We start from the raw sequence: 22592 nt of genomic DNA on the forward strand, positions 1-22592 counted from the left end.
AGGAAAACCGTATACAGGTTACCTACAAGATGGTTCATTGGTTGCATTTTGTAAGTCGGGATAGGTACGCTATATAGTGTTTAACTCCAGACAAAGTATTAGGCTGCTGGGGCCACATCACATTTTTTGTATACTCTAAGCGTAGCAATCTACGTCCTTCCATCCGGCAGCCTACGCCTGAGCGGCGTATACAGGCAGTCCCCAGGTTACGCAAATTGAATTTTTGTGTAAGTCGGAATTTTATAAAACTAACCCCATCCGAAATTATTTTGGTCACTGTGACAATTGGATTTTAAAAATGTTTGGTTGTCATAAAAACCAGGATTAACAGTAAAGCTTCATTGCAGACACATTTGATAGCTGTTATAGCTGTGTATTGTAGGCTGGGACTAAAGTACAGTAAATTACCAACATCCAGAGGTCTGTCTATATGTTGTGTGTTCTTAAGTCGGGGACCGCCTATATACGCTTGGCAGAGGCAACAGGTGGCTATGGGGAGCGGATCCGTTGCTCGGCAGGAGGGAGGACCTGGTGATGTCCATATTAGGCCCCGTTTATCGGCAGCAGACTGCAATATACACTCGTGAATACAGGGTAAAGGGGAGGAATTGGAGTTCCTTGGGCGACATATCCCACTGTAGGCATACAGTGGGATAAGTCTGTGCCAAACGTTGTAAGTACACGGCAGAAATGTATTGGTTGTTGAGGAACAAGTATTAACCATCCAGAGAACTTCACCAATGGTTATAGCGGCCAGAAAGCTCCATCTGTAACTAGGGGATATCTGAAAGTTGGGGACTTGCCTATACAGATTTGTATCAAAAATTGTCAAAATCCATAGTGTGGATTTTCTGCACAATCCTAATTGACAGAATTAAAAATTGTTCATACACATGACAATGGATGACATTGTCAATGATTTTGATGACACCACACATAACAAATGATGGTCCTATTGTTTGCAGCCCAATATTGCACACAGTAATGTAATGCTGAGTAATACCCGCCGTACCTAGCATGCTTAGCTACAATGGATATTCCTGAATTTGTCTTTAATACTTTTCCTCTCCTGGATATTATGCCACTTTTTCCATTGGTTGTGTATTGTATTGCAGCTCATATCCAGTCACTTCATCAGACATACAGTGGGTTATTTATGTACCTTTTTGTTGTAAATACTTTTATTCTCTTAATTTTTAAGAGGAATGGTTCCGGAGTCAGGATAGTATCTGTCTTTCAGGTAATAGCAGTGATGGGCCGTGTAATCTCACCCACAAGCCACGATGCAGGATGGGCCCATATCAAAGGCTGCGGGAAGGATTGTGGGCTTTCATGATGTGCCAGCAGTAACTTTTCTTGGCTGAGCATTAAGCCGTTTCAAGTATGAATGAATGTAAATATTCCATTTCATGCCTGGCATGACGGGCTGTGTTTGTGATGGCAGTCAGAGGGGTACAGACAGAAGTGCTGCTGTTCTGCTACTTGGCGCTGCTGTCTTTATTGCTATCTGACAGGTCACGTCATTCATACCGCTGTCATTACATCAGAAAACAAGGATCCTGAGTACAGAAAATGCCAGGGATTCTTTATGGTCTTCTTGTCTGGGGCCTGTGGCATCACCAGATAATCTCTCTGTGCCCTTAGCATGATAATTGTCCCAGGCTTAAATAATAAGGAAATAAGGAAAAATAAGGAAATTGGATTGTGACATTCCTGAGTGCTATATAAAACGCACCTCAAATACACACTTGGTTTCTTGAAAATTAGGAGTTTTCTAGGATATCTCTGGGTAGTGCCAACATTAGTCTGTTCACTGTGACTATTATGGCTTTTAACATAAGAGACGCCCATGCTGGCCCTCCACTAAGGTTACGTGCACACACTCAGTATTTGTTCAGTATCTTGCATCCGAATTTGTAAGACAATCCGAGGATTGAGTCCAAAACACCGAAGAGATGCAGATCTTTTTATTTGCTTTGCCTTGTGTTGGTTGCTCTTCAGGTTTTGGCTTTTATATAATAATCAAATACTGACCATATGAATGTGGCCTAATATGGAGAATTTATTACTTAATATATGTGTAATATATATATATAATATGGTATCCACTGGGCCCCACATTTTTGTGTGTATGATATATAAAGGCAACTGCACCTTTTAACCACTAGTAGGTAGAAGTGGTCCCCTACTTAAGGACACCCGACTTACAGACGACCCATCGTTAAAGATGACCTCTCCGCCCCCGTGAGGTCTGGCGAAGCTTTCTGGATGGTTTAGTTTACTCCCAGACTGCAGTGATCAGCTGTAAGGTGTCTGTAATGAAGTTTTATTGATAATCCTTTGTCCCAATACAGCAAAAAATTTAGAAAATGTAATTGTCACTGGGATAAAAATGTAATTATAAAATATACAGTTCCAACTTGCATACAAATTCAACTGAACAAACCTAAAGAACATATCTTGTATGTAACCTGGGGGACTGCCTGTAGTTGCATATTGTTTATTATTAACCCATTGGATGCCATTGTGTATAGAAAGTAGGGTATCTAGGTTGTTAGATGGGGAAAAAGTGATCCCTTTTTCTCTCTTTACCCTTGGCAGTGTTCAGTAGTGAAATGAACAACCATTGGTTGTTTTTTTCTGTGACAAAGCTACATTCGAAATTTTGGAAGAAAACTTTGCACAGTTTTAAAAACTTGGGTGCAGTTGGGATTTATGGAACTTGGTTATATGTAATGATAGTAGAACAGGTTGGCTTGAGAATTTACTACTAGAAATTGCTGTGGTCAGTGTGTAGTGTAGCCTCCTAATAATCTGGGGGAATGTGTGCTCATCACAGTATGGCTTAGTAAGGCACGGCATGTTTGCTAGACATACTTTTCTCTGTGGCATTTGAGGAATGACTATCCTACCTGTTGTGCTTTGCCATTCCTGCCATAGCTTAGTATAAAGGTGCTGCTCCAGTAGACGTCTTATCAGCGGCCACATTCTTCAGGGAACAGCTGTCATCTTTCTGCCTTTCCCATCCCATGTCCGACAGCTGCTCCATTCTCCAGAGCCTCCGAGCCACAGGCACCCCATATAGAAGAGCTGAGAATCCCAAATATGCCCCAAAATGCCACAGTCTGACCATTTACAGAATAGTTGGAATAATTGCAAATCCCTTTAATGAGCAAATATGTGTTACTGTATGGACTCTGTAGTGTAATGTACATATGAGGAAACAGTGTATAGCAATTACCGTATATTAAAAAGAGAGAAGCAAATGGCGTGTTCTCATGTTATATTAGATGAGGCATCGCAGCTATATATATCACACGCTATATAAGGTGCATTGTCTGTCTGCTGCCCATGGGTATTTCATGTTATGCTGACAAAAGACAAAACTTCTCTCTATACTGTATATACCATCCATTTAGCTTGTGCTCCTAATTTATAAACGAATGGGTCTTATTCGGTGATTAGTGGGATTTGCTGCTTTATGTTATGCAGTATTTTACAATAATACGTTTCTTGTATGTTGGGTTACAGGGAATATTTCTGGAGATATTAACCATTTACACAGTACAGTCCCCTACTTAAGAACACCCGACTTACAGACGACCCCTAGTTACAAACAGACCTCTGGATTTTGGTAATTTACTGTACTTTAGTCCTAGGCTATAATAAACAGCTGTAACAGTTATAAATGATGCCTGCAATGAAGCTTTAGTGTTAATCCTGGTTCTTATGACAACCCCACATTTTTAAAATACAATTGTGACAGACACCCAAAAATTTTGGCTGGGTTTTCAATTATAAAATATACAGTTCTGACTTGCATACAAATTCAACTTGAGAACAAACCTACAGAACCTATCTTGTATGTAACCCAGGGACTGCCTGTAGTTAACATGATTAATTGTGGTTTTCATATTTTATTTACATTTGAAATCCTCTTTTTTTTCCCCAGTAATTTGACATATTTACCAACTTTAACCACAGGAGGGCAGCAATAGCTAAGGCACCCAGTTACAAAACACAGAAAGTGCATTTACAGTAACTAAAGAAATATCTTTTATAGAATTATTCTAAGGTCAGTGCAGATAATATCCCTGATTTATCATTAATGAGAGAAACTAATGTGTAGAGTGTGTCAGCGCACAATCTGGTGCACCCCGTGTGCGCAAAATGCACACAAACTGAGTGCACCAGTCTCTTGCTGGTGCCCTTAGTTTAATGGGCATGCGCCACAATTAGGTTGAGACTTATAACATAAATCTGCCAGCTGGTGCTCCCCTTTCGATGCACAGTTTTGCGGCAGACACAAAACTTGCACATACCCATTATAAATACATCTGCAATCAGTTTGCAAAATGCACCTAAAAACTGCAGCCAGTTTAATTAATGTGCCCCATTGTGTACCAAAATATACCATCCAATTAAAATAAAAAAAGTGTGAAGAAACATGCAGTATTCACTAGAAGTACAGGACTCACCTGCTTGAATATACATCTGAAAGTCTGACTGCTGATTATGAAAAATAATTTCAGGTAGAAAATCTTCAAAAAAATGTTAAAATCCGCCTTATTCCACAATAGGTGTTGTGTATTTTGCAACTTGCAGGATAAACCTATTTTTCCCAGAGGAGTATGTATTTACTGTACATATCTGTATGCAGAATATTTTTCTGGTTGAGAAGTATGAGTATATGTTGACTGTGTGGTGACAATATATTGGGTATGAGAGTGTGTGTGTGTGTAATGTATATGTGTATATATGTATATATGTATATATATGTATATATTTCAGGTAGAGAAGTTAGAGTACATTTTGACTATGTGCTGACAGTATATTTGGTATGAGAGCATGTGTTTATACGGTGTATATGTGTGTATATATACAGGCAGTCCCCGGGTTACATACAAGATAGGGACTGTAGGTTTGTTCTTAAGTTGAATTTGTATGTAAGTCGAAACTGTATATTTTATCATTGTAGTTCCTGACAATTTTTTTTTTTTTGCCCCAGTGACAATTGGAGTTTCAAATTTTTGTGCTGTAATAGGACCAAGAATTATCAATAAGCTTCATTGCAGACAATTTTAAGCTGATTATTGCAGTCTGGGACTATTTTAAAGCATCCAGAGAGCTTCACCAGAGGTCACAGTGGGCAGAGGGGTCTGTCTGTAACTATGGGTTGTCTGTAAGTCGGGTGTCCTTAAGTAGGGGACCGCCTGTACTGTATATATACGAGAATCCATGACAGGGAAGCAGCACTCTGTAGTAAACAGTGATATTTATTTCACGTGTATATGTATATGTGTATGTATGTATATATATATATATATAATATATATACCGTATATATTTATATATATATATATTATTACGGTGTGTGTATATATACTGTATGTATGTGTATATATGTTTCCTGGTAGAGCAGTATGAGTACATTTGGGCTATGTGGTGACAGTAGGGGAGGTCCAGTCCTCTCTTGGCCTGGGAGGGAGCAGCTGGATGAGTGACAGGAGCAGTCTGCTCCTCATTTGGAGGTTATATTTCGTGGCTATACTAGGAGCCTGCACTTCAACGAGCCTCACATAGGTCAGGGCTTCAGAGGGACAACTTGAAAGGCAGAGAGAGAAGGCCTGAGGATTCAGGGACTCTGTGGGGCTCATCCGAATACTTTGCCATTAGATAATGAATAATCGGGTTTTGGTGTGTTAGTACCTGCGCTTTTGTGTCAAGGATGTCCAAGTCTGGTAAAGCTTCTCTAAATTATGATTTGGTTCCCATTGAGTATACAACTACTAAAGAAACCTTGCCACCCCAAACCGTCATGAAGACTTTCTGCATTAGTATCATTGCCCACGGCCTGCCTTTCTGCCGGAGACGGGTAAGTGCTGTGTTTCTTAGCATGGTGTCCAAACAGGAGTTTATATCATATGATCCTATATTAACAATCTAATAATTATTATATAATCTTATAATCCTGCGAGAGTTTCATGGGCTCTAGTGGCTGTCCTGTGAGTATTTCAGGTTACCAGTCTCTCTCGTTATCCTCTTTACAGTCGCATAAATAAAAATAGCGTTTCGCGACGCCTGCAAAATAGTTTAAATATAGATAACCCTGAGCGCCTCGACTGTCACACTGGACTGTCAGTCCCAATATTGTAAAAACTTGAACTTGCTTGTGGATTGAGACATGAACGTTTGTACTTGGGGTAGTAACATTATTTATGCATTGCTCTTTACTGCTGGTATTGCTATTATTGCATTTGTCCTCATCGGGGCCTAGTATGAGGCTCTTCTATGCTCGGTCACATGGCCCCTGCGTACAGTAAGTGCAGTGTCACAATTCCAGGACTATAGACACTAATGACAAGTTGTCTCGGATTGAAGGTCAATGCAGATTTTGACATAAAACGTTCTCTTGTGGGACTTTCAAGCTCCCACTATTATTACTCTACATGAGTATGGAGGATCAATGAACGATGCATTGTGCTATACATGCTCAATACTTATGGGCCTGCTCATTGCTGCAGCATGTCCTCATGCAGCCCTTCAACCACCCTTGTGATAAGGGTTGATTCACACCACTATTTTGCTGCCCTGTCTTCTTTTAGTCATTCATGTATCAGTAGTGTTACTTGTAATGTTTAATTTTTTTAAAATATTTTCTTCTATTATATAGATTTAATGATACTAGGATATAGTATAGCTACTTAATACTATTGAGTATATCGCATGGAACATGATACTATACTATAGGTACTAAATTATATTATTGAATATATTGCATTGAAAATGATACTATAGTATAGGTGCTAAATTATACTATAGAATATATCGCATCGAACATGACTCAATACTATAGTATAGGTACTAAATGATGCTATAGTATAGGTACTAAATGATACTATTGAATATATTGAATCGCACAACTGGTTGTAATTGTTCGATCCATAATATGGAGGTTGCACTGAAATGTACAGAAAATGTCTGCAGTGTGATCACGAGGAGTAAAAATACTTGCGCCATAGGATCCGCCTGTGCAGCTCTCGCTCATGTCGTGTATTAGTTATATTGAGCATCCATCAGGCTGATGACTATACATGGGCATAGGACATCAGGGCAGCCATGTGAATTTTGTAGGTCATTACATGGTGGCACAATGGGGCTCTATTATACAGGGTCACTAGCATCTGCTTGTTGGCTGCATGTATATGTATCTTTATGTAAGACCATGTCATTGGCTTTATTATACCTGGGGATAGTGTCAAGGTAGTGGAGAATCTCATCACAAGGAAATACTGTGGCCCCACGTTGGAGTATATTATTATTTGTTTATTACTAATAATTGTCTAGAATGGTTAGCTCCTATGCCACCAGCTTCTCTTAGAGTTACTTTAGTAGTATAGAAGTTGATGAACACGTAGATCACTATTCTTTACGGTGAAACTGCGAATGGCTCATTAAATCAGGGGACACGAGGGCTGTGTCTGGTTATAGCCTACATATTATTACCCGTACAAGCATTATGTGCTGTTGTATGCTCCTGACATCTGAATCGGATCCTGATCTATCCCTTCAAGGGAAGACTATCTCCTTACATACATCACCTGAAGGAGCTGACACATGGTCACGCACTGAGGCAACCTTGAATATGGATTGGCAAAGTGTTTCAATAACCTCTGTCCTAGGAAATTTCTCTTTAACAAACCTAATCCCAGAGATCATGTTTTCAGTGTGAAAGTGTCAATTTCGGATAGCACGTTTTTTTTTTTATTTTTTTAAAGGGTTATCTTGTCCTTCACTACAATGAATGGTGGCAGTGATTGCTATACATCACTCATCCCCTCTGTTATATTGTCTGTCTTGGATGTATATCCTCCTTCTCTTGTTTGTGCAGACACTTCTACTTTTCTACCTGATTTAACAGCTAATAGTACATGAACACGCGTTCCTTGCATATCCCCGTATAATGTAGAGAAGCAATCATTATTCAGCGCAGACTTGTTAGCGCCACACATGGGTGCATGAGCATTGTCATTAGACATGTGTTGTGTTCATGGTTGGGAGAGCTGTGAGATATGTAATGTTGATGGCTTATTGACACTTCGTGCCGGATTTACATTTTCCACTCTTTCAGCTGTCGGCCTGTGTAACAGTAATGTACAGATGACGTCCTGATCACTTCTTGTTTCTGTGCACACACAATACCTTAGGAATAAATTCCGCTACGTCGGCGCAATTTAGTAGAATCTAGAACCTGTACGTAACATAAAGATCCGCTGACGTTTTTAGATCGGGACAATGTAAACAGCCCTAAACTGTGTAGAAACTGTAGAAAAGGGGGGCCGAGGAGCGCTCCTGTAGAAAAGGGGGGCCGAGGAGCGCTCCTGTAGAAAAGGGGGGCCGAGGAGCGCTCCTGTAGAAAAGGGGGGCAGAGGAGCGCTCCTGTAGAAAAGGGGGGGCAGAGGAGCGCTCCTGTAGAAAAGCTAAATGATCACCTACATAAATCCGCTTTAGTCATGCTTGGTGCAGCTACCAAAAAGCCTCCTAAACGTCCAAAAACTTTGCACTGTAAAATTTCTGCAGGTGTCTTGTCTTGTCTGCGCATACGACTTGGCACAATGATCTTCTGTTACCAGAAATGTCTAATCACTTTCTCTTGACTGTGTCATCACTATTCCCATAATTCACATTAGCCTTTTTATCTTCATGGCTGTTTTGCATTGCCAACATGACCTATTGTCCAACTAATGAACCCTATAAATGGTTGTGCAGTGTATAAATCATGTGCCACTTTCTTTGACCTCTCACGAGGCGACTGTAGTTGTGATTCTGCTGTAACAAAAAGCTTAAAGAGGACCCGTCACCCAGAAATTCGGCACTAGGAGCTGCTTACTAATGTAAAATAACCTAATAGTTATTTTACATTACTTTTAAATAACCTACTAGTATTTTACAATACTAATGTAAAATAACCTAACCTAATGCTAAAATAAACATTGCAGTGTTAGAATGATAGCGTTATCTGAGGTTTCCTAAAACACTATCTAACACTGCGGCGGAGTACAATGTAAATGGCGGACCCCTCTCAAAGCTGGCCGGTGTATTCATGAGGGGGCGGGATTGTCGGCAGGTTTAGGGGCATGCGGTTTTGGCATCATGCGGCAGTGACCGCCACCGTATGGAGCATGGCGGTCCAGGGAAGAGGCAGCACTTCGGACCGCCTCTTCATGAATACACCGGACAGCTTTGAGAGCGGTCCGGCATTTATATTGTACTACGCCACAGTGTTAGATAGCGTTATCGGAAACCTCCAATAACGCGATCATTCTAACACTGCGGCGTTTGTTTTAGCACTAGAAGCTGCTTACTTTAGTACGCAGCTCCTAATGCCAAATTTCTTGGTGACAGTTCCTCTACCTGGCCCTGTAAAGGCATCACTACTAGATTCTGATATTGTTTATGATAAAGTGTTACATGGGCTCATGGTCTTGGCCCACTACATATGGTACATGGTGGATGTGTGCTGTATTAAGCCACCCACCACTGATGACCAAAGCATGGGTGTCGCCATTTTGGGTAGGATTGTCACTTCCCCTGATGTCATTGGGAGCAACGTAATAAAAGTAATAACTAGAATTTATATAAAAATACACAAATAAAATCATAAACGTGTTAGGTATTGCTACATCCCAAGAGTTCCGATCTATCAAACTATAAAAACGCTATTCCCAGCAGTGCACCCCATAATACCTTTTCACTATGTTGCTAAATAATTTTATTTTTCAAAAGATCATATAATCCCCCAAACGGTAGCATTGAAAACGTCAGCCCATCTTGCAAACAATAACACCCACCACATATAGACGGTCCCCTACTTAAGAACACCCGACCTACAGACGACCCCCTAGTTACAAACGGACCTCTGGATGTTGGTTATTTACTAAACTTTAGCCTTTGGCTACAATAAACAGCTATAACAGTTATCACAGGTGTCTGTAATGAAGCTTTAGTGTTAATCCTGGTTCTTATGACAATCCAACATTTTTAAAATTGTCGCACAGACCAAATAATTGGAGTTACAACTATAAAATATACAGTTCCAACTTGCATACCAATTCAACTTAAGAACAAACCTATAGAACCGATCTTGAAAGTAACACAAGGACTGTATGGGAAAATATATTAATTTTAATTATTTCCCTAAATTCTATCGCATTTGCTCCCCCCTCGCTTGCCAATAACCAGAATTGAATATGGAATTAATAGGAATTACAATTGTTTTAGACTGTAAACTAACCCTAATAAGGCACTGTGCAAGGAAAAATAAAAAAAGGAAATGCAAAAAAACCAATATTGCCCAATCCTCCGCGCTTAACTCTTTTCCTCCTCAATTTTGGGGACAAAACCCACAGAAAAAAAATCTAAATTGGCTTTTCTTAACTTTACATTTCTATAGGAGCTTGAGATTATTTTATCTATAGGATTCAGATTTCTTTCTTGTATTAAATAATTGGTACTGCTGCATTTAACCCATTCACGCCAATGCCTTTTTTGATTTTGCTTTTTTAGTTTGTCACTCCCCAGTTACAAAAATACACAACTTTTTATTTATTTTTCCACGTCTGTGTGAGGGCTTGTTTTCTGCATAACGAAATGCACTTCGCAGTGACAGTATTTAATGTTCCATGTCATGAGAACTTCCAAATTCAGTGAAACTGGTGAAAAAGCTAATTTGTGCCATTTTGTTGTGGCCTTGGTTTTTACAGCTTTCACTGTGCTCCCCACAAGTCTACTTTATTCTTTGGGTCAGTTGGAACACGGGAATACCAACGTTTATAAAGGTTTTATGTTGTTTTAATAAATTAAAAAAAAAAAAAAAACTTTAATCCTTCTGTACAAAATAAATCTTCATTTTGTCATCTTGTGGCATTGATATTTCATACTTCCTTGTACAGAACTGTACGGACATGTCATTTTTTGTGCAATAAGATGACATTTTCATTGCTACCACTTAGAGGCCTTTTTATAATATCTGTTATGGGGTTAATCACGGGGAATGACTTTTATATTATATTTTGGTCAGACATGTTTATGATTTTATGATTTTTACTTTTTATTTTTAGATCAGTTCAAGGGAAAGGAGGGAGAGGGTGATTTTAAGTTTTTTTTTTTTTTTAAACTATTTTTTTATTTTTACTTTTTTTCAGAACACTAACCCCCCCCCCCCCCCCCCGGGTAATTTAATATACTGGGGATTTTACTGATCATTTATTTCAATTTCAATTACTGGTGCATTGCAACAACCGACACGTGACGTACTAATACATTGTAGCTGTACTTCTAGAATATGATGTAATCTGGTAAACAAGGGAACATTCAGCTGTGCTAGTGTGTATGGCCTATAGGTATCTGTCACCCCTGTGTTACAGTCCTCTGGTGTCTCATGGTCCATCCCAGGAGATTAGGAGCTAATGCTATTTTTAAGATGTTTTCTCAGTAGATTATCCTCCTTAATACACAGTGTAATCCTGCGCTCGGATACTCTTTAACATACATAAGTAATCTTCACCTTCTTTAAGTTTCATAATTGAGATCAATAGATGCTTAAAGGCACTGGCCGCTCATGTGTAACCTGTACTTCAGCAAATCCTTTCCCTTAACTAAACAATTTCCAACTTGTTAAATCAATGGTTTATTTTTCCCTAAGGTCTGTAAGTAAAAATAACACATTGTCGATAAAGACCTTGGCTGTAAGCAATTATTAAGGCAGTGCCAGCTACAGTAATGCTGTAGGTTAGATTTTGAAGTTGTATCTTGGGTGGACACAAGATGGCGCTGTTGTAGCTAATTTCTCACATACCTGATCATTTTCCTCTTCTAGATCAGTGTAGCTGTGGTTTCCACAGCCCCAATATACATAGTGCTTTGTATAGGGACCTTCCAACAGGTGGCGCTACAAGCACAGATATTTTTTCTTGGATGGATATAAAGAAATCTCACACTGTTTAATACATTGAAGTACAGGTTAACCCCTTATCACCGACACTAGTTTTCAGCTCAATGACCAGACTTGATTTTTCAAATCTGACATGTCTCACGATAATTGGTTATAACTTCGGAACGCTTTAACATATCCGGGTGATTTTGAGAATGTTTTCTCGTGATACATTGTACTTCATGTTATAAAATGTAAGTGATAAGTTTTGCGATTCGTTCTGGAAAAAAAGTGAAAATTTGGCAAAAGTTTGTAAAAATTCTTCATTTTCCAAGTTTGAAATGTTCTGGTTTCCAGACAGGAAGTAAAACTACCCAAAAAGCTTGATAATTAACATTTACGGAATGTCTGCTTTATGTTGAGATGATATTTTATGCGTCCTCTCACTTTTCTAGTATGTTATGAGGCGCAGAACTTTAGGTGTGATTTTTCTTATTTTCATGAAAATTGCCAAAACTCACATTTTAAGGGACAACTCAGCTTCCAAGTGACTTTGAGAGGCCTAAATAATAGTAAAACCCCATAAATTACCCCACTATAGAAACTTCACCCCTCAACGTATATAAAACAACTTCTATTAAGCGCATTAACCCTTTAAGTGTTTCACATGGGTTAAAACAATATGGACCTGCGATTTAGAAACTATGGAATTTTTTTGGAAAATACATTCATGTTGGCCAAACTGACAGTTTCAGAATAAATTAAATAATGAAACGCACTGCAACGGCCGAGTATAGAATGAATGGAGGCGCCATTCACAGCAGATTTGTATTGTCACATTGTACAAATTGTATTGTATAAATTTTTTTTTTTTTTTTTTGGTAATACAAACATATGAGGGCTTATTTTTTACGGGATGAGATACAATGTATAGATAATTCATTTAGGGGGTCTATAGCTTATTCATGAGATTTTATCTCATGATTTTATGAGAAATCATCAATTTTTATTTTGTATTTTTAGCATCCCCCCCCCCCCCCCCCCGCTCACCGTAACATAAAAGTAATATTTTATCTTTATTCTCTGGTTCACTACGATTGCGGTGATACCTCGTTTATATAGTTTTTTCTTATCTTTGCTCAATTTTCCTGAGCAAAACCAATATTGGAGAATATTGCATTGTTTTTACTATTGACAACTTTTCAGGGCCATAACTTCTGTATTTTTCTGTTGTCAGATCTGGTTGAGGGCTTATTTTTGTGTTTTATATACTTTATTTGCATTTCATGTGTAACTGGGGGATTATGGGACTTTTATTTTATTTATTTAATTATATTATAAAATGACTTTTTTTTTTTTTTTACTTTTTTACATTCTCTACTTCTTGGCTTGATCGTCCGATCGCTTATTCAAGCTTATACACTGCAATACTCAGTTACTTACAGCCGGGTCCTGCCAGGAAGGCAGAACCCGGCGGGTAGAGGAGCCGGATGCCCCGGGTCACTCGTCGGAACCCGGGGCTGCGGGGTCCGATCCACGCGGGACACGCTTACACGCTGCGGTCATGCTAGAAAGGCGTACGCGTCAGAAGAAGTGCCCTTAATGACCGCCGTAAAAGGCCGATAGGGCAGTCATTAAGGGGTTAATACTTGCCGGCAGATATTAGTCTTTCCCATCTGCATACATGTTTGCCCCTAAAGGAGTTATTATAAATTCACTAACATTTCATGTCTATGGATCAGTGAACAAACACCTGGCCCTCAGAGTTTTGTCACTCACTAAATGTATAGATAGGCTAAGCCAAATTTATTAATTGACATTGTCTGCCTAAAAAAAAATTATTAAAAGTTAATGAGATATTTTTTCAGTTTTTCTGCAATGTTGTGCTGGTATTGCATGGAGATGAATGGAGCTCAGTTGCTATACCAGTACAAACCATGGTCAGGTGTGGCACAGTTTTTGAAAGAAAGCAGCCATGTTTTTTAAACTCTGTACAACCCCTTTAAGGAATAGGCACCTCATATGTGGTAAAGCAAGACCAGTCCAGCATTGTATCAAAACTTTTCAGTAAATTCAGTCTTTTCCTCCAGCAGGCATTTTTTGGCCTGTGATCAGGCTACACAATTTGCAATTGGATCAAGTCCTCCATAGGACTTGGCATCCAGTCACTATGTGCTGAGCACACCTTTCCATGACTAAGCCGGTGGCTTTGGAGAGGGGAGGGGCGAGGAGCACTAGCTCATCTTCTACCCCCAGGATCCAGTCTGGGCAAGCACAAGGCTGTGTGAATGCGTTGGTTTGACTGGTTGAGCCAGGAATGAAAATAATGCCCCATTTCTAGACCTTACTGGAGAGACTGCTCTTGTTTGATCAGAGGGCGATGATGGTGTCGGTGATGCAGCTGCTATCGGATGCCGGACACATAACCCGGATCAGAAGCTTTTATAACATGTCTTGGATTATAGGTTTAGATTTCTCCTTGTGTGTGGTGTCTGCGAACAATTACTCTTTAAGATGAGAATTTCTGCCGCTTTGAGCTTTTCAAGTACATCACAGATGACCTTACAGCTACATGACAACGTGATATCCTCGTCTCCAAGTCCCCATTATCACACACATCTAAGGGACTGCCTGCTCCGCTCAGATTGCTTCCTGGTAGATCCATTTTCTTCATTATATCCTACAATAGTTGACTCTTCATTTACCAATACATTGGATTTAAAGGGGATGTCCCAAGTTTGTTTTTTTTTTTATTCCCTAGCCGTGGGATCGGGGATAACTGTGGGGTGTGAGTGCTGGAGATGACACAGTGTTGTGCTCTGCAGTTTCCAACGCTCCCACAATATTGAATGGACCAGCAGGACAAATACTCAACCTTCTGCACCATCAAGCCACGGATGACGTTCAGTGTAGGACCATTTTCATGTAGGCCCTTTTGTACTAAGGGGGTTTTCAGGATGGTTGTTTGATGATATTCGCTATTGAATGACAGTAAACAGGTGAACAAACAGTGGTGGAATAGACCTTCTGCGGACACTGCGCTGTCACAACTCAATCCTAAGTGTTGTGAGATATAACGCTGGCCGTGCCCTGTGTGGTCTGCTGGCAGTGACTGAGGGGCTGAGCAGAGATTCCTGGAAGGAGATGGCATTTCCTGCAGTGCTGGCAGATGCTTCACATACAAGGGATATTTCACAGCGTTTTACACATTGTAGGATCTAAACAGCCACTTCATGTTCTCTGTAATACTGCTGTATTGGCATCACATGGCAGATAGGTGGGTGAATATTAACAGCTGGATCTCGTCCAGGTCTGTTTCAAGCATTCGCTTACCAGGTGACGCTGAAACATGTCATCCGCAGGAGAGCTGCCTGGGTTTTACCAGCTACAGGTGGTGCATTTACTGAGTACACAGTAGGGGGTTATAATATAGTAATGCCGAATTATATTGTGTCTACTTGTGACAAAGAACATCAGAATAGAAAAGATTCTCCTATTAAGTATTTACTGCATTTACCAACTTCAGGCTGATCCAGAAAATGATTATTGATACTGATAGAACTTGGTAGAATGCCACCTGGTGTTCACACATGTGGACGCACATGCTCAGTCACTCCCACGCTGCTGGGTCTGTGATACTATGGAAATAACCACCTCGAGGAAGGAACAGAGCATCTGCAGCAGTATAGCTGAGAAGTGAAAAGGGGGAACACGGTTGATTCTGTCTACAGCCTGTCCCTGAAAAAGTGTAAAAAATAAGGGTATTTTGTGCTAAAAACACAGTAAATTGGGTTAATAGCCTTTCACAACCAAAAGTAGGAACAGGATTCAACAGATGGAGCCATAGTAACCATTAAAGCCTAGACTATATATTCAGACATTTTTGGTTTGGGTTTTTTATTTAAAAAATAAAATACCCGTTTAAGAGATTGGAGGGTATTATATAGAAATAAATAATCCAAATCCTTTTAAATGTATCTAAATATATCTGATTTTATTTAGCGTGTCCGTTTGTGGATTGCAAATGAAATGTAAGCTAACAGGATTTCTTTCTATGGGATTTACTGGCGTTTTCTAAAAATGACTGCAGTTGTTTTTGGCCTTCTGGTCTCCAAGCAGAGATCCTGTGTAAACATACAGTACATGCAGATCCAGAACGCACAGTACCAGAGATCACCATGCTGGGGCAGTGTTGCTTCAAGATGTGAATGGAAATATTTGTGCTGCCTGATGTATTTTGCTATATCACCACTAGAGGTCACCAGGACATTTTACAAGAAAGTGAAGAGGACTTGTTAGGTAGGAGCTGAAGGATACATCTTTCTTACAGATTTATTATAGGGTCATAAAAACAGATACAATATGTCCAAAAACACAGCCAGTGTAGAATTGTATAGGGTGTAAAAGAAATATAGTTGCCCTCGCTGACCTTAGCCATCTGTAGAAAACATTCCTGTACAAATCCCAAATGGAGCACAGGGGTTAATCTCCTGCTGATCTGCTCCATCTTTGTTGTGCACCAGCTTCTGAGGGGAACAGGACTAACATTCTTCTTGCCCTGTTGCAGACACAGCAGAGCCACAGGATAGGACTATAAAGTGCATGTCAAGGCGGAAGTGCAAGGAAATCTTATTTTTGTACATTTTTGATGCTTTAATAAATGACTTGCGTCATTGTCAGTGTATACATATCTCTCTAGCTTGATGATGTGTATTGGTGCCTTCTTTGGTTCTTCTGGAAATCCAAAACTTTAGCTTATAAGAGCCACGTTTTTTTACTGTCTGGCTGTTGGTACTTGTACATTACAAGGGCAGTTGTAGAGAATGGCGCCTCTGGTCGAGTGTTTACGGCTTTCAGGGACGCTGCCCACGCAGGAGATGTGCACAGAACCTTCATACTTGTGGTCATAGCATTTGATGTTAGTTGTGGCTTCTGACGCCACCTCCACACACACTTACATCCTGCTGGAAGATTAATGCCTTGTACTTTTCAGATCAAATTTAACCTCTTTGACTCACAACCTGGTTAAAAAAAATTGTGAAAACTTGAATGATGTCGCTCGAGGGACTGCATTGTTTTGTAATATTTCCAGAAATTTCTAGGATCTGCTCTTCTTTTATGCCCTTTTTTTTTGTTTTTTTTACAAAAAAAGCTTTTAAAATTATGCAAATGAACCAGGAGCCCTTTCGGCTCCTTTTACATGATTTATAAAGCCATTTTCTCTTGAAAACAAAGGCATGTGAAGATTAAAGATGAGCAAATCTTACCAGAGGGACACACACCAGCATGTAAGTGTGCTTGGTTTAGAATCCTGCATCCTGTTGGTAGAATATCTACCATCAAAATCAAGCATTATAAACCTGGGACACTTGCTCATAGATCCAGGGACTGTGACTGTGGTAATCTTCTTATATTTATTATCCATGGCCTCTTTTTTTTTTTCTTATAAGCTTGAAGGGCTCTGGGGGGTGTTTTCAGAGCCCCTCAGTACTGCAGATTCACAGGCTACAAGTTACAGGAGCACTTCTTCCCTCCCATTGTGTGAGATTACATTACTGCCTTGCCATTCCCCATCCCTCTGGCTAGAGGGTTCTCCTGCACAGTGTAATAGTCTGTGAAGCTGCTTAATTCTAAATGTTGTTTTTAGAAGGAAGGAGGTGATTGATAACAAATCTAAGATTACCACAGCCACAGTGCCTTGATCTATGAGTAAGGGTACATACACACAGCCGTATACCACTGTGCGCTGGAGAGGAGGCGGTGACCCCTCCCCCCTCCATAGAGAAAAGTGGCGCACGGGCCGCACACCTTGGGGAAAGATAGAGCATTCTCTATCTTTTCCCCATTAACGGCGTGGATCGGTGCCACAAATGTGCGGCAGCATACACATCCCCACAGACGGACGTCTAAATGTACCTTAAGTGTCCATGGTTCATCCATGCTTGATTTTGATTTAATTTTGCATTGGAATAAAAAGTAAAGCTGCAGCTTTCCTAGTGAGTAGTGAATGTTATTATTCATACATATATGAGATACCTGAGAAGATTGGGGCTGTTTGGTATGGTAGCTTGTTGTCTGCTTACATCTGCCTACAGAGAGCAATGAAGTAATCTCCCAGAATGACTTTACCGCTTCATGCCAGAAATGTGGAAATTGAGACCATCTGCTCCCACTGAGATGTGACACTGCTGCTGCCTATAAAGAAAGCCAGCGATCTGCTAATGACCTTTTATTTAATGCCTTTACATATCGTCTCCAATATACAGAAAATACACATTTTTATCTCCTTTATTCTTAGTTTCTCTGCGATAAACTTTCTTTATTGTGGAACATATGCTAGCTATACCTTACAAGAACACCTCCCAAGTACCTTCTAGATAGCATGGGACATCTCAGACATCCAGATAGTATGATAAAAGCAATGGCACGATCTGAAAAACATGGCTGCTTTCTCAAAATCCATTATGATAAACCAGGGACACTTACTGATATGTCCAGGCACTGTGATAATGTCATTTTTTATATATCCATGGCCCCCTCCCTTCTAAAATCAACTTTGAAATTTATGCTAATGAACCTAAAGGGCTCCAAGAGGCGTTACCGGAGCCCCTGCGTGCTGTACGTTTGGAGGTTGTTACAGCGTACAATGAGCACCTCCGGATACATACAGAAATAGTGTGTTTTATAAATACAATAAAGCCAATGTTTTTCATGGTCGGAGCTCATAGACAATGATCCTGGGGAAAAAGTAATTTGATGTCTATAGGTTCTGCATGGTTAATGTGTTTTCAGTAGATGGAAGTTGTTGTTGGATGCTGAATGCCCTAATTTTTTGTAATGTCATCTCATTCTTCCTCTGGGTTTCTCTTGTTCCTAATTCCTCGGAGCTCTGATCTGTAACTAAACGGCGTGTGCAGCACTCATGGTAATTCTGCTCATTATGTTCCCCGAGCCGTATTGAGGACAGAAACGAGAGCTCTCGATAGGCCTTTCTGCCTGGGTAAAATCATAGGTAATGGCAGGATATCATTGAGCTGTGAAGTCCGTGATGCTTTGGTCGGGAAGGTGACCTTGAAAGGACATCGCTGATGACAGACTCTGCATTGGACAAAGGGATTTTGTATATAGATTTGTCCCATGTAAACCTGTAAGAGAGTTGCATGACAATTATCTGATTGAGGATTGATCACATGATTTATGTTGGGATAAAAATCAATCACCTTTTTATGGACAATTTATCTGCTCATCTTAAAGGGTCAATGGCTTGTTACTCGCCTCAATCAGCAATGATTCTTTGTAGGATTGAGTAATTTTGGGTCAATATGTGTTAGGCTTGTATTAGACTAAATGCAGTAGGGTCGGCACACGCTGACTTTTTAGGGTTTGAAAGTAGCCAAAGTAATTTTGGTGTTTGTTGCCAGAAGACGGCTTTGGCTGGCATTGGAGCACTCCTCTGGTTCTGGTGTTGGTGGGCCACTATTATATCTCCCAGTTCTGTGCATATGTCTAGTACATAGCCTTCCTATAAGCTTGGCGTCCTCCGGTTCTGGTGTTGGTGGGCCACTATTGTATCTCCCAGTTCTGTGCATATGTCTAGTACATAGCCTTCCTATAAGCTTGGCGTCCTCCGGTTCTGGTGTTGGTGGGCCACTATTGTATCTCCCAGTTCTGTGCATATGTCTAGTACACAGCCTTCCTATAAGCTTGGCGTCCTCCGGTTCTGGTGTCTGTGGGCAACTATTGTTTATCCCAGTTCTGTGCATATGTCTAATACATAGCCTTCCTATAAGCTTGGCGTCCTCCGGTTCTGGTGTCTGTGGGCCACTATTGTATCTCCCAGTTCTGTGCATATGTCTAGTACATAGCCTTCCTATAAGCTTGGCGTCCTCCGGTTCTGGTGTTGGTGGGCCACTATTCTATCTCCCAGTTCTGTGCATATGTCTAGTACATAGCCTTCCTATAAGCTTGGCGTCCTCTGGTTCTGGTGTTGGTGGGCCACTATTCTATCTCCCAGTTCTGTGCATATGTCTAGTACATAGCCTTCCTATAAGCTTGGCGTCCTCCGGTTCTGGTGTTGATGGGCCACTATTCTATCTCCCAGTTCTGTGCATATGTCTAGTACATAGCCTTCCTATAAGCTTGGCGTCCTCTGGTTCTGGTGTTGGTGGGCCACTATTCTATCTCCCAGTTCTGTGCATATGTCTAGTACATAGCCTTCCTATAAGCTTGGCGTCCTCCGGTTCTGGTGTTGGTGGGCCACTATTCTATCTCCCAGTTCTGTGCATATGTCTAGTACATAGCCTTCCTATAAGCTTGGCGTCTTGCTATGGCACACCTCCATGTTTACATTGGCGTCTGATTTCTTTGCACTTGATATCTCAGCACCTTGCTATAGCCAACTTATAAAGGTTCCTGGTGTTTGGATTAGAGGATAGGTGCTATAGACACAAGTGATTAACCCTTTGTGCCATGACTGTGTATCTTGTGCCTTCTTAGTGGGTACTGAAGCTGAAAGGTTGCACTTTAGATCTCCTTACATGGTAGATTGTATTGTCAGATCTGTCAGCACTACGTTTTATTCCTTTCAGGGCTCCGTGTTACATGTTTCACAACTTTATCGGAAAGTAGAAGAGGACTGTGCACCCACAATGGTGGATAATGCCTTATGGGGACGTGAATTGTGAGATTGTAGACTTCACTAGCAAAGTTTAGGTGAGGCCCATGGAAGTTTAGCTGATAATCCTTCTTCTGCCAGAGGGACAGTAATAAGATCTTCACTACTTTAGACCGAAACTGCCCATGGGCCAGGGATCAGTTTACCTACACTGAGGTCTTTACAGTAACACCGCACACTTTCTACAGGTTTAGTGTTTTCTCGAGCGTTTGCTTCATTTTGTTTCGATGTTTTGTGCTCAACAATAAATACTATAACCTAAATGTCTGGGCACGAGACATCGGAGATGCGGGAGAGGAATTCTTTACATTCCAGTCATTACGTTCCCAGACTTTTCTCTATATTGACACAAAGAATTTGTTCTATTGAGATCTCGTTTTGTCTTTTTTTTTTTTTTTAAATTTCACCTTGCATCAGTTCTTCACGGGATAGTCTGGTTATGTCGTGGTTATACAGCATGGGGGATAACTTGCTGGTCACTGGGACTCCACCAGTCATGTCAGAAGGACCTGAGACGCTATAGATTCAAGGAAGCCCCCAGCTCCTGACATGTAGATACTTGTAACAATCCTGGATCTTCTTTTCTTATACCTTTTTGTGTTTGGTATCAATTTAGACATTTATGAATAACATATGGCATTCAATCAGAGCGTGATGTTGTGTTCTCTATGAGGATCCATGCCATTGACACTGTGATTTATCTACATTGTGATCTACATTTCCAGTAGGAATAACAGAGAGCTGATGACAAATATTAAAATACGCCAGGCGAGGTGACAGAATTGTGAAACCTTTTCCATAATCTTTGATTATTATTATGAAAGCCTTGGATCCGATCGCTGCACAATGCAAACAGGATGAACATTTCTGTAACGTATGGGCTGCCTGCGAGGGTTTGGCGACTGCAGGGAAATGTTGGCGGCTTTATTCCTCTCTAGCCAATGAGGGCTGCTTTTTATCATTAGCGAAACAGACCTCACAGCTGTGCTCCCTGTTTCATCTCGCTTCCCTTCCATTGGCTTCTATCGCAGGACTCCTACTCTCACATGTAGGCAGCTCTTGTGCCTTCCCAAGCTGCATCTTATGCCACACTGTGCCCTGCGCCAGCTCTGACTCTCATAAGGTCTCCAGATGAGACGGCATGGGGCAAGGTGTAGCCGCAGACTGCACAGGCACACGGCATACAGTCACACTGCTTACTAGAAGGCATTCTGGGGCTCTGCGTTTCATGATGCAGAATAGTCACTGTTGCCAAAGTAACTAATAAATCTGGCAAAAATCCTCGGCTTTTCATTTCTATTTATAATCCAGCATTCTGCGCACTGGCTTCAGCGGTTTATTGCCATGCGAGATACTATACGAGAATTCCCACCTACCACCTTTACAAATGAGGCTGCGGCTATGTCTCTATTTCACAGAGTGCTGTCATTGCTGCCCGAAAAGTTTCTCATTATATGTCATCCATCCTGCCTCACTACCTGTCAGGGAAAGACTAACTTATGTACATGAGATATAGCCTTACATGAGATATATATAGTATAAAATAGATTGGCCTGCAATAGAAAACCTGCATGGTCTCATTGACCATTGAGTCTATGCTGCAAAGATATTCTATGTCATGAGAATAGATGTTCTCACTATATGCAGGATGAATGACAGTGCTGTAAACCCCTGTTAGTTGCAGGTCTTTTCTGTGAGACGGATGAGTAGTCTAGTTACAGAGTTGTCTTCTTTCATAGCCCCATAGATTCCATGGGAGAGAGACCCATGCAGCTCCACTCAGGGGGAATTAAAGGGAACCTACCACCACAAATCTACCTATAAAGGTAGATTGGGTGGTAGGTGGATCATTGGGACGTGAGGATAGCCCTTTTAAGGGCTAATCCTCACGTCCCTGCACTTTTTTGAGAACTTTAATTTGATATTTATTCAAATGTACTTATGTGGCTACCGGGGCGTGGAGTAGCCGCTTATGAGATTACACGA

The 22592-nt window shown here is 40.6% G+C and overlaps 1 protein-coding gene across 5 annotated transcripts in view; it reads left to right on the forward strand.

The window, feature by feature from the left end:
* FBXW7 (F-box and WD repeat domain containing 7) overlaps window positions 1–22592 on the forward strand; it is a 111338-nt gene that overhangs the window by 44703 nt on the left and 44043 nt on the right. Inside the window, exon 1 of one of the 5 annotated variants that reach the window (XM_072121273.1) lies at window positions 5602–5875. The exons of the other annotated variants lie outside the window; for them this stretch is intronic. Within the exon in view, the coding sequence (XP_071977374.1) occupies window positions 5729–5875 (147 nt within the window). The 5' untranslated portion in view covers window positions 5602–5728. Of the gene's footprint in view, window positions 1–5601; window positions 5876–22592 lie in introns of those variants that run through there. 5 annotated transcript variants of the gene reach the window in all.

The sequence above is a fragment of the Engystomops pustulosus genome, chromosome 1 (assembly GCF_040894005.1).
Source record: "Engystomops pustulosus chromosome 1, aEngPut4.maternal, whole genome shotgun sequence".
NCBI lineage: Eukaryota > Metazoa > Chordata > Amphibia > Anura > Leptodactylidae > Engystomops > Engystomops pustulosus.